We start from the raw sequence: 14,027 nt of genomic DNA, 5'->3' as shown, positions 1-14,027 counted from the left end.
TGAACAATTCCCTGGCCTTGCAAGCTTCAAAAGACGACTACTTTATTTTCAGAACGTTTACTTCTATCTGTTCAAGTAGGAAGCAATTAGTGCTGCACTGTGTGTTGGAGGCTTTGGTGAAGCAAGCATTGTTTGTAAGAAAGCTTTTTTTCTCAGCATGTAAATGGAATTTGAAATTATTCACATCAAAAACTGAAAAGTCGCTTGTCAATAAGTTGTGGTTTGCCAATTTATGCCAGCACTGTCACAGCATCTAGGTAACAATAGGTACAGCAATGAACTGTCACTAACCAAAACAAATAAAAATAAGAGGTAAGGCACTTTGTTGGCTGGATTTATTCTGAATACATCATTATTGATGAGAAAGTGACAGGAGATAGTACAATTTTATTCCTCATTATCTCCTTTTTCCACTTCTGGTTAAGTGCTCAAGAGGCTATAGTCATAATCATGCCACTGAGGATCAATGTCAGCAGACTAGCCCAGCTAAACCTAGTCTTAGCTGTTCTCAACATAAACACAGGGACGAATACGGAGGCATAATAACCACTTCAGCCTAAAAAATAAGCTTGATTTTGATTTTAAGATGCTGTCGCTGTCACTTCATAAGTTATCCTACTGTACCACCATTAAAAACTACAAAGCAAAACTGTGAAGAGTTAGTAGAAAACACTTACTTCATGGAAGCCAGTGGCAACAGTACGTCGGACAAGAGTTTCAGGATCATGACAGAGGGTTGAAAAAGTTGGGTAAAGTTCAGAGTAGAAACATTTAGGATCCACAAAAAGTATCATGGCCTGTATGGAAAAATGCAAAATTAAGCAAAACAAAATTCAATATATTGTCAAATGATGAATCTATCTGGAACTGAAAACTTTTGTGATTGTTCAAGTCATAAGGTCAATGAGGTAGTGGGAGGTGGGAAAATTCTCAGCTATGCCTGCCCACCTCAGGAGAATGTGCCAGGATTGACTGAATCTTCACTGTTGTGTACTCTGTGTGAGCTGCAATCAGGCCAGCTGACCTGCGAAACAATCTGGAGACAGCAACACGGGCTGTCAGCTGTAGACACAGGATGGCATGGTGGCTCAGTGGTTAGCACTGCTGTCTCACAGCACCAAGGACCCAGGTTCAGTTCCAGCCTCAGGCAACTGTATGTGCGGAGTTTGCACATTCTTCCTGTGTCTGTGTGAACTACCTCCCACAATCCAAAGATGTGCAGGTTAGGTGGATTAGATTACAGGGATAGGTTAGGAGGTAGGCCTGGGTGGGATCCTTGTCGGGGGGGGTCAATGTGGACTTGATGGATCGAATGACTATCTTCCACACTATAGAGACCCTATGTTTAAAAGGCCTAACTCAGTGCTATGGGACTTTTGACCAGTTTTAATGAAGAAAAATAAGGCCTTTCACCTCTCAAAATTCAATACATTCCCGATTTCTTATCCTTAAGGTGATACCACCCTTCCATATTCCCTCATAATCTCCATGTCTGGCTATGACCCAATGTACCATTCTCAAGCTTTACATACTCTGATGTCAGATTATGCCCTTCCACATACAATCCCTCATGCCAGAACTTCCATGCCCACTCAGTACATTTAGAAATGAAAAAAAGTCTTTCCTGGAAAAACAGTCTTCAGTCATTACAATCTTTCATTAAGAAAAGCTTTACATAACAGGCCAATGAAAGTGAACAATCACCCAGACCTTTTATGGTGTTAACAATAGAAATGGTAAGCATTTGAAACCTCTTAATCTTGTGTGAATACATATTGTGAAGTTGACAGCAGAGATCAGAGTACCAGCATGTGCCAATTAAACAAAGTCTCAGGTGTTTCAAGAGAGTAACAACATTGAGGTCTCCATTAACCCCTGCTGCAGCCAGACATGACATTCCTTTCTTTCTTGATGATCCTCTTTTTAGACCATCTCTGACCAAACTCTAGTTTACCCTTCCTCGCAGCTCCTCTTTTGGTTCAGCATCTATTTTTGTCTAATCACATTTCTGTAAAATAATTTTGGCACTTATTCATTTTAAGGTGTTACATAATCTAACCTACTATTGTCGATGGGAATTCATACCACATCCAACATCCTTGTGAAACAGACTTGAAGGGAAAGTCATAATTTCTTAGGATGCTTTTAAGTAATTCAGCCACATTTTGAAGTCACATATTCCATCTTTACTCGTATAACATTTTGATATTTAATGGTTATACTGAGCTCTGTGTCCATAACTCCACAAATAAAACTTAAATTTACATCACCAATTTATTAATTCTGAAGTCCAAATTTATTATAAAAGCTGCTTGTATAAATTGAAGTCGACCTTATCGAAGGTTTTAATACTAGGGCCATTTTGCATCTCCACATCCAATCCAATGGTTAGCTGTACAATATGAAACTGTTGATTCTCCTACAATTGGTTAGTTGGAAGGAAGAGATTTAATAATAATTCAAGCTTTAAGATTATTCATATACTGGCCTCTTTCCTACCGTTATTAACTGAATTTGTAAGGACCTCCTTAACTAAATTTGGCAGGCCATGGCCATGGTTTCATTATCCAATCTCTGCCAGACATTGAGAAATAGCCACTCTTTCTGGATCTGAACTGCTCCATGTCCTAATAATGATGCAACCTATTGTCTGTTCCAGGCAACCAGTTGGCTGACTACAGACATAGTCTATATGCCCTCCTCCCTCCTGTATATAGAAAAAAAACTAGGAATAGAAAAAGAACACTTCTCCCAAAGATTTGAAATGAAAGTTAAATAAGTAGTCAACATTATTTTCAATATTCTGAAATGATTCTCTTTTCTCAGCCCCTTTTCCATTTTCTACTCTTGACCATCTTCTGTGCTCAGGTCCCTCAATGCCTTTTTTGCTTCTTCTGCCTTGCAACCTACATCTCTTTTCTTCTTATCCTCCCTTATCCAAAGGGGGAAACAGGAAACAAGAATACCTGGGATGAATGCAACAAAGGACCCACATTTTTCCTACAAACTTGATCCAACATGAAGCCTTCAGAGATGGCAATAGTTTTCATCATCTTAACACACAAGCCATCACCTCTGAACCATGAAGAAAGGACATGAAATATAAAAGAGAATGGTGGTAACTGGTTAAAAAATTAAGAAGTGATAGGGGAAAAAAACACACACCTTGGAGAAAGGTGTTGCAATCCATATTCCCCATGTATAATTATGTGTGTGTGTACATTGTGATCACCTGGGTAGTGAAGAACAAAACAAATCTACAGGTTAAAAGTTAGCATTTTATAATCAGTACTTACTGGCAAGTTGTAGGCACAATTCTGTCTGACAGACACATATTTTGCATCCATATCTGCTGCATAGAATTGAGTTGTATGATCACTTTGACCGTTTTCTTGTTGTAGGCCTAATGTACTAAATTTCTTGTAGAAATCCAAAAACCACATATGTTGTTCATTGGTTAAATTCCCTAAATGGGGTAAAAAGGTAATAGTTGAAAATAGTATGATTTAACATTTGACGATAGATACGGCGAATGAGATCTCGAAACCTAGTTCTAATATTGTCAATCTTAGATTTAGTCATTCGATTCCTCCATAAAATACCATGAATACCACTTTGTACATCCCTTCTACATATCTCTTCCAATTTTATATCTCTGTGTACGCAATCTGACACTCATTTTGCTTCTATTAAATGCATATACTTATGATTTTCTCTACTCCAACCCCATGTCATGCATACCAAATCAATATTCCCTTCTTTCCCACTCCTTTGCAACCTCCGTTCCCACAGTCTCTATTTCACACTACACTTATCCCTAGTTTCTCTCTGGTCCAAAGTATACAAGAGTATTGATCTTGGATACCAAGTCATTCACCACTCATAAATAGGGTGCCATTATCTATGGCCACTATCAACTGCAACTTCTCTCCACACTGTGTAGCAGGTTGAGGTCCTCCCAGATGTTCCATCTAGTTTCATGTGAATGCTTTTCCTAAATGCTTAAATTCCATTGATCAGTGCACATTAAGTATTACTGAAGAGGATTTATCCTAGTAACATTGCTCCAATATAATACTTCCCATTGAGAATCATCCTCCTGCTAATATGGTGGCATATTTAAACTCATTTGACTACATATGTACAACAATGAATATGATTAAAATTAGTAAGCAAGTTTATTATCAAACAATGGAAACAAAACCAAACAAATTAGCTCATACTCTAGTTAGAGAAACACAACTCAACAATTTTTGAATTAGCTAAAATTAGAATGGAAGAACTGCTTGTTCTGTGAAAAAGAGTTCCGTTTCAGTTCTGAAATTATTATAGGAAACATTTTGGAAATAGCACTATAATATAATTAGGCTCAAAGCAAGATTTGAAAAAAACGTGTTAAAGCTTAAATACAAGAATCCAATAAGAATGGGATTCTAAGTCAAATAAAATAAAGGTACATTAATTATTGAGACGATAGAAAATTGGAATATTTACAAAGACTAAAAATTGTCATGTGGATGCAAATAAGGCCAAAAGGATAGATGTGAATGCTGATGAACTATGTAGGAATGGCAAAATTAATTAAAACTGGAAATAAATAACACTTGGTGCTTGCAATAATGAAATACCTATGATATATAAAAGAAAATCCACAAAAAGGGAGAATTGAAAGCTGAGAATGCATTTGAAAATAAAAATAGGGAGGAGAGCAGAAACTAAGCATCGACTAAAAAACCTTTTTATAGTAAAAAGATAGCCATGATATAGTTAATTTAGAATTAATGAAAGCAAGTTAAGTGTAGATATACAGAATAGCAGAAAAAGTAATTACTTGCCTTTGTTTCCAGAGGTGATGGACATTGGGATTACAAAACCAGAGGTGGATGTACATCAGTCAGTAGAGGATAGATATTTTATAAAAACAAATGATACAAAACAAATCACTCAGTTTTAATCCAAACAAATCTGAGTAAGAACCAAAGTTCCAACAATATTTTATGATAAAATGCTAGAATATTGCTGAGAAAAAAAATTGTGAAAATATTTTAACTTGTGCTCATCAGGATGATTCTTGAATACCACCAATGTAAAGGGAAATAACATTTATACTATATGAGAGGAATGTGGCTATTTGATTGGCAAATTAATTCTGATTGGCAGAGACATTGTCATGAAGAATGCATCAGTTAATAAAGTTAAAAATCACACAACACCAGGTTATAGTCCAACAGGTTTATTTGGAAGCACTAGCTTTTGGAGCACTGCTCCTTGATCAGGTGGTTTTGGAGTATAATCTACAATCACCTGATGAAGTAGCACCCCAGTCCAACACCAGCATCTCCAAAGCATCAGTTAATGGTGATAGTTAACTGCCAAGCTTTGTTTAAGATATTGAATCACCAACTGGTCAAAGAATTGCCCTTAGAAATGAACCAGAGAATTACTATCAGCTATTCTGGATTGAAACAGATGGTGTCTGTATGTACATTTTCTTTCAGTCTGCAAAGAATAATGGCCTATCTATTAACATATCGGACTTCTACTAGAGGCAAGTGCCTCCCATTTGAGCTTGCCATTCAGTTAGACCATGACTGAGCTACACCTTAACTCCATTTAACTGCTTCTCTCTATAGCCCTGGTTACAGTTACTGCACCAGCGTGTTAGAGAGCGTGCATGTGAGAGAGTGTGTGTGAGTGTTGTCTAATTGAAATTCTACTTTTCCACTAAAATGGAATAAGTATCTTTCACCTTTAATCCTGGATGTCGTAGTCTACATTTGAACATTATGCCTTCAGGATTCTCCTATTAGAGGATTTGGCTTCCCTTTATTTATCCTAATGAATCGCTGAATAATTGTATGATCCTAATTAAATTAACCCTCTCTGCCCTCAAAACCTTTTAAACTCAAAGGAACACAGACTGAGCAAGCAGTATATCCTTATACTTTGGTCTCCCACGCACTGGCATCATTCTAGTGAATCTGTAAAGCACTATAAAGAGGCTTTGGAAGTTCAAGTGCAGTAAACAAATCTTTTAAAAGTAACAGACAAGTACAGGAAAATAACTTGAAGACAAATGAAATGTTGGCCTTTATAAAATCAACTCTGTTCAAATAAAGGGGAAAAAGTTATGATTCAGAATCTAGGTCCTACGTTAGTTGAGCACGATGTTTAATTTTGACACTGCAGCTCAAGAATTATATCCTGCCCTGTAGGCAATGCATCACAAATTTGTGAGGATAATATTAGGGCTCAGAGGGTTAAATTAAGATTTCATAAACTTGGCTATATTTCCGTTGAACCCTTTCAAGGTGAACGCATCTTTCTAGAGGTCATAACACTAGATAGCACACATAACATAGCACAATACTTGGCTGTCAGAAGATGAGTGAACAAGGACACCAAGAAATAGTTGTCAGTCGCTAAAAATTAACATCAAAAGTAAAAGGTAGGTTGGAAAAAAATTAAGAGTGAAGAAAACAAAAAAGAAACCTCTATTTGGCTACATATGTTTTATACAAATTGTTAAAAATGGAGGTAAGAAACTAAATTAAACTTACTAAATTTACCTGAGAGACCATGACAGAGCTTTCCTAGTTGGTGTGACAGTGGTGCAAGAATGCTCTCATCTGCTTTGAATGACTTCTCACAGAACATCATCACCAAGGGAAATATAATTTGGGTACGGTCATCTGACAAGATAATCAGAGAATAATGTATCACCGAAATAATAAATGTAAGGAGGAAAATGGGTAAACAAAATGGCACAAATAACAAAAGTTAATTGATCGAATGAATATCAAATATTTTATGCACAATGTTATCTCCAAATAGGACTGCTTTGATAGAAAATGTTTGAGATCTACTTTAAGGGAAAAAAGTCACTTCATTTTACGATGCTGTCGAAGTAACACAAGACAACCAGCTTAGGCCTTACATCATGAATATTTTTATTCTCTAAAATACAGAGATGTTTTTCTAAATTATATATGCTATAATAAAATATTGGAAGGCATCAATGTTCTTTGGTACATGCTGATGGAACATTGGTTTCTGCAAAAGAACTGAACTGTCACTTTTAAATTAGGGAGCTATGATATGAAGTACTGACAACAATTAAAAACATTCAATTAACTCTGTGTTTATGTTAATACAATTCATGTCAATTCAAACATCAACATCATTAGGGAAGCTGTGTGGAAATATCTCCCGACTCTGGGGTCAATATTACAGACATGGGATAAATAAGGTTTATTTGTCTCCAGTCTGAAAAGACAGCACCATCTCGTCCTGATTTTAATTCATGTTCATAATAGATGTAATCATTTAGCCTTGTTTGAATGTGCTTATTCTTCATAACCTGAGAATAGCAAAATTTAATCTCCATTATCTAGGGTGTTCTATACATCCAGAAATTGAGTGAAATTTGCATGTATTCCCCAATCCAAAGCACATGAAAGTCCATTGACTTTGCAATCACAATGACATAGAATACAGAATGAGACCTAAATTATTGTGTAATTGTCAGGTGTGCGTCCAAGGTGTTCAGAATAAAGCTTGAATGTCTAAAACTCTTTTATTGATAGAGCAATTCGGTCACTTTGAGTGTCAATCATGTACCCATCACTGAAGACAGAAAATCTTCATTTCCCCTGAAGGTTAACTCTTTCTTCATTTCTATCACATGCAGGAGCTGAACCATCTGTAGAAGGTCCTAACAGGAAGCATCACTTAACTGTAAATCTTGGGCAATAGATCTGATTTGTGAGTAACAGCTAGGAATCAAAAGGTATCTAACTCTAAGCATCCAGTATTGAATAATAAGGAGCATGGTCAATTTTGATATGTGAATCAAAAGTACAAAGAGTACACCTAATGCAATACTCCCTTCTTGAAGAATATAAAAATTACAATGAAGAATGATGTTCTGTTTATTGCTGGTAGCTAAGTTTACAATAAATATTGCTCTTCCAAATATGAATCAACAAGCTTAAAATTGATTTCTAATAAAAACTAGGGAAACATTTTCATTTTAGACTAGATTTGAATAGCTTAGCTCAGAGGGGTGATTAATCATAAACACATTTAGATTAATAAAGTGAATCGTAAATTAAACATGGTTTAGACTATTGCTGACTTGTAACCCAATTTACATTTTAAATGGAGGAAAGACATAGAAGGGGAAAGGTATGTTGAGTGTTTCAAGTTCAAAGTAGTCTATAGGGGAGGCAATGGTAGTTGTATTATCACTGGACTGTAATTCCAGAAATCCAGGTAATAATCTGGGGTAGAGGGTTCGAATTCTACCACAGATGATGGTGGAATTTGAATTCAATAAATTTCTGGAATTAGAGAGTCTAAGGATGTCCATGAGTCCATTGTTGATTGTTGTAAAACTCATCTGGTTCACTAATGAGCTTCACAGAAGGAAACCACAGAAGGTGGTGGTGAAGGGTTGTTTTTCAGACTGGAGGCCTGTGACCAGTGGAGTGCCACAAAGATCGGTGCTGGGTCCACGACTTCTTGTCATTTACATAAATGATTTGGATGCTAGCAATAGAGGTACAGTTAGTAAGTTTGCAGATGACACCAAAATTGGAGGTATAGTGCACAGCAAAGAGGGTTACCTTAGATTACAACAGGATCTGGACCAGATGGGCCAATGGGCTGAGAAGTGGCAGATGGAGTTTAATTCAGACAAATGCGAGGTGCTGCATTTTGGGAAAGCAAGTCTTAGCAGGACTTATACACTTAACGGTAAGGTCCTAGGGAGTATTGCTGAACAAAGAGACCTTGGAGTGCAGGGTCATAGCTCCTTGAAAGTGGAGTCACAGATCGATAGGATAGTGAAGAAGGCGTTTGGTATGCTTTCCTTTATTGGTCAGAGTATTGAGTACAGGGGTTGGGAGGTCATGTTGCAGCTGTACAGGACATTGGTTAGGCCACTGTTGGTATATTGCGTTCAATTCTGGTCTCCTTCCTATCATAAAGATGCTGTGAAACTTGAAAGGGTTCAGAAAAGGTTTACAAGGATGTTGCCAGGGTTGGAGGATTTGAGCTATAGGGAGAGGCTGAACAGGCTGAGGTTGTTTTCCCTGGAGCATCGGAAGCTGAGGGGTGACCTTATAGAGGTTTACAAAATTATGAGGGGCTTGGATAAGGTAAATAGGCAAAGTCTTTTCCCTGAGGTCGGGGAGTCCAGAACTAGAGGGCATAGGTTTAGGCTGAGAGAGTGACCTACTGGGCAACTTTTTCCACACAGAGAGTGATACGTATATGGAATGAGCTACCAGAGGAAGTGGTGGTGGCTGGTACAATTGCAACATTTGTGAGACATTTGGATGTGTATATGAATAGGAGAAGTGTGGAGGGATATGGGCCAGGTGCTGGCAGATGGGACTAGATTGGGTTGGGATATCTGGTTGACATGGACGGGTTGGACCAAAGGGTCTGTTTCCATGCTGTACATCTCTATGACTCTAAGACTCTAAACTGCCATCTTTACCTGGTCTGGCCTACACGTGACTAGTAATGTGGCTGATCTTTTACTGTCCTCTGGGCAATTAGGAATGGGCAATAAATGATGGCCTAGCCAGCAATGCCCTCATCCCATGAATGTATACATTAAAAAAAGGGAATAATGTGTACAGTCATAGAGTGAAAGCAGAGTAATGACACTAAGTGAGACTCATTTGGGGAGCTGACACAGACATGATAGACTGAATGGCCTGCACTATGCGATTTGGTGAATCCAAAGGAAGCAGAGACGGTTGTAGATTCATTCGCTGAGCTGGTGTGCTTTTCTGCATATGTTTTGTCACCTCCCAAGGTGATATCAACAGTGCATTTTTGATAAAGTGTTGGCGGTCTGTCCCGCCTGGTATATGTATCTCTGTTTTTTGGTACTTCTGGTTCTGTATCTGAATGGCTTGTTTATGGGGGTCCAATTTAATGTGTTTATTGATTGAGTTCTGGTTGGAGTGTCTCACGTGTCTCTGTTTTGCCTGTACTAGGATGGTTACATTGTCCCAGTTGAATTTGTGTCCTTCAGGGGACTTTATAATATCCATTTGACCTAAACTTTTAAGATAAAAATTGCTTCACCATCTTACAATCAAGATCACAAAGGAATTCCATAAAATTGTATGCAATGGACAATCTCATAAGATGTATAACAGAAAGCAATTTTAATTTGTAATTTAGTTTAAAACCTGTCTATTTCACTCTGTTATTATCAAAAATATTTCGAATATGTACTTGAAATCACTGACAATGTCTGCCTGGTAACTTACCACTGTCAAACATCACAAGAAGATTTACAATGGTGTCAAATGCAGCAATACGTACACTGCTTCCTTCATCCCTAGCCAACTCTACTAATTCAGGAAGAATTGCAGTTTTTGTCTGTTCAACCCTATATAATGAAAAGAAAAATAATTCATGTCAAAAGAGCAAAGAAAAGTCACATTGATGTAGAATGCCTTAAGTATAGATCTAAAATATTGTGGATGCTGTAAATCAGAAACAAAAGCAGAAATTGATGGAAAAACTCCGCAATTCTGGTGTCATCTGTGGAGAGAAATCAAGCAAGGCTCACTTGACCCAAAATATTAAGGAGAGTCAATGGGCAGAGTTGAGTATGGTAACCTTTTAAAAAGAGAAAGTGTTAGAAGAGCTAAAAGGTCTAAAAATTTATAAATCTCCTGGCCCACATGGACTACATCCTAGAGTTCTGAGGGAGATGGCTGAAGAAATAAAGCAGGCGTTGGTTGTAATAAAATCAGGAGTCAGGGAAACTCCCAGATGATTGGAAAATCGCTGTTGTAATCCCCTTGTTTAGGAAAGGATCAAGACAAAAGATGGAAAATTACAGGCCAATTAGCCTAACCTCGGTTATAGGTAAAATTCTAGAACCCTTCTAGAAGGATGAGATTTCTAAATTCTTGGAAGTGCAGGGTCGGATTAGAACAGGTCAGCATGGATTTAGTAGATTAGATTAGATTAAATTCCTTACAGTGTGGAAACAGGCCCTTCAGCCCAACCAGTCCCTCCAAAGAGTAACCCACCCAGAACCATTTCCCTCTGACTAATGCACCTAACGCTATGGGCAATTTAGCATGGCCAATTCACTTCACCTGCACATCTTTGTGACTGTGGGAGAAAACCGGAGCACCCGGAGGAAACCCACGCAGACACAGGGAAAATGTGCGAACTCCACACAGACAGTCACCCAAGGCTGGAATCGAACCCGGGTCCCTGGTGCTGTGAGGCTGCAGTGCTAACCACTGAAGCACCGTGCCACTGTAGTCATGCCTGACAAACCTGTTAGAATTCTTTGAAGAGGTAACAAGTAGGTTAGACCAGGGAAATCATGTGAATGTTATCTACCTAGACTTCCAAAAGGCCTTTGATTAGGTCTGCTGAGAGGCTGCTGAGTAAGGCAAGGGCCCATGGTGTTCGAGGAGAGCTACTGGCATGGATTGAGGATTGGCTGACAGACAGCAGAGAGTTGGGGTAAAAGGTTCTTTTTCAGAATGGCAACTAGTAACAAGTGGTGTCCCGCAGGGTTCAGTGTTGGGGCTGCCGCTGTTCACTTTATATATTAATGATCTGGATGAAGGGACAGGGGGCATTCTGGTGAAGTTCACAGATGATATGACTTAGACGGACAGGCAGATAATTCTGACAAGGTGCGGAGGCTGTAGAAAGATTTAGATAGTTTAGGAGACTGGTCCAAGAAATAGCTGATGAAATTCAGTATGAGTAAATGCAAGTTCTTACACATTGGAAAAAAGAACACAGGCATGGGCTATTTTCTAAATGGTGAGAAAATTCATAAAGCCAAAGTACAAAGGTGGGCGGCACGGTGGCACAGTGGTTAGCACTGCTGCTTCACAGCGCCAGAGACCCGGGTTCAATTCCCACCTCAGGCGACTGACTGTGTGGAGTTTGCACGTTCTCCCCGTATCTGCGTGGGTTTCCTCCGTTTGCTCCGGTTTCCTCCCACAGTCCAAAGATGTGCAGGTCAGGTGAATTGGCCACGCTAAATTGCCTGTAGTGTTAGGCAAGGGGTATATGTAAGGGTATGTGGGTATGGGTGGGTTGCGCTTCGGCGGGTCGGTGTGGACTTGTTGGGCCGAAGGGTCTGTTTCCACACTGTAAGTAATCTAATCTAATCAAAGGGATCTGGGACTGCTAGTTGAGTCCATGAACCTGCAGGTTGGGTCCATGGTTAAGAAAGCAAATGTAATGTTGTCATTTATCTCAGGAGGGTTGGAATGTAACAGCTGCAATATGCTATTGAGACTTTATAAAGCTCTGGTTAGGCCCCATTTTTAAGACCTTGTCCAGTTTTGGTCCGCACACCTCAGGAAGGACATACTGGCACTGGAGCGTGACCAGCGGAGATTCACATGGATGATCCCTGGAATGGTAGGCCTAACATATGACGAACGGTTGAGGATCCTGGGATTGTATTCATTAGAGTTTAGAAGGATGAGGGGTGATCTAATAGAAACTTATAAGATAATGCATGGCTTAGAAAGGGTGGACGTTGGGAATTTGTTTCCATCAGGCAGGGATACTCGGACCCATGGGCACAGTCTTAGAATTAGAAGGGGCCAATTTAGAACAGAAATGAGGAGATATTTCTTCAGCCAGAGAGTACTGGGCTTGTTGAATTCCTTGCCACAGAGCACAGTGGAAGCTAAGACATTAAATGTCTTCAAGGTAGAGATTGATAAATTCTTAATCTTGCAAAGAATTAATGGATATGGGGAGAGTGTGGGTAAGTGGAATTGAAATACCCATCTACTATGATTGAATGGCGGAGTGGACTCGATGAGCCAAATGGCTTACTTCCACTCCTATGTCATATGGTTAACTCTGATTTCTGTCCACAGATGCTGAACTTTTCCAGCAATTTCTGCTTTTGTTGTAGAATGCCCTACCTGTCTTATCCATTCTATTATTAGCCATTTCCCAATAGGGGAGATGTGGACATAGTGACAACCTCTAGTAATTCAAAGGCCCAGGCTAATTCAATTGATGAATTCTGGATATAAAAGCTGGACTCAGCAATGGTGACCACTATCATCAGTTGTTACAGAAATACTTTTGATTTACTGAAGGAGGTCTACCATCCTTTGTGGCTCCATCCTCACAGCAATATGGTTGAATCTCAACTGTCCTCTGAAATGGCCTACCAAGTCACTCAGTTAAAGGGAGATTTGAGTTGAGAAACAAATGCAAGTCCTGCAGTAATGCTCACATCCATTGAAATAATTTAAAAATAAATCAATATAACCTACATGCAAACCTTAATAATTACCTGAAATTACCCTACCTTATGTAGCGTAGTCATGGGTGAGTAAAATCAATAGGTATGAATTATAATTACAGAGGTGATTTATAGAGCATCAAGCATTGATGTCAATCTAATCTTACTGTAAATCCACAACAGTCAATTAGTTCCAATTTGTGGTTCTACACAGAATGAAACCGTTTTAAATTGAGAGTTGTTTAATATTATATATAGAGTAGTTTCAGCCACTTCAAGGAGCTCCTGTAAGTATCATTTCAAAAATACTCCTATTTCCTTTATACTACATCCTTCTAAAATCAAAACCAGAAATCAAAATTAATTCAACTATCTCTAACATTACTAAGTAATGAATTCGATTTTAACATTAAGGAATTGCCCCCTTTTAAAGAAATTCTTTAACTGCACTACACAACTTAATAAATTGTTTTTACATTACTACATCTTAAATGAAAAAAAAAGGCTGCTCAAATTAAATGCAGTAATGTGCAAAGCTAATTTCACCCTGACCTGTTCCACTTTTGGAGTCAGGATTTCAACCCAAGATGTAGCAGTAACACAGTTCATATCTCCTCCTGGTATTTTTCATTATGCATCCCAACAGAATTGTTTAGTCTGCGCAACTATTTGTTTAGTTAAACTTCTCGCTGCTCAGAAATTTAAAATATTAATGGTTTTTATGCAACATCTAGCATCCTTATTTCAG

General features: G+C 38.4%; 1 protein-coding gene across 1 annotated transcript in view; it reads right to left on the bottom strand.

The window, feature by feature from the left end:
* Nucleotides 1-14,027, bottom strand: part of ppp4r4 (protein phosphatase 4, regulatory subunit 4) — a 181,120-nt gene that overhangs the window by 72,040 nt on the left and 95,053 nt on the right. The window contains exons 8-11 of the mRNA XM_060828556.1: nt 10,293-10,414; nt 6,570-6,692; nt 3,297-3,466; nt 678-797 (exon numbers count right to left, since the gene is read on the bottom strand). Coding sequence (XP_060684539.1) covers nt 678-797; nt 3,297-3,466; nt 6,570-6,692; nt 10,293-10,414 — 535 coding nt within the window. The remainder of the gene's footprint in view (nt 1-677; nt 798-3,296; nt 3,467-6,569; nt 6,693-10,292; nt 10,415-14,027) is intronic.

Source organism: Hemiscyllium ocellatum, chromosome 8, assembly GCF_020745735.1.
Source record: "Hemiscyllium ocellatum isolate sHemOce1 chromosome 8, sHemOce1.pat.X.cur, whole genome shotgun sequence".
Taxonomy (NCBI): Eukaryota; Metazoa; Chordata; class Chondrichthyes; order Orectolobiformes; family Hemiscylliidae; genus Hemiscyllium; species Hemiscyllium ocellatum.
The sequence above is the reverse complement of the archived record's forward strand: the minus strand, read 5'-3'. Positions and strand labels throughout refer to the sequence as shown.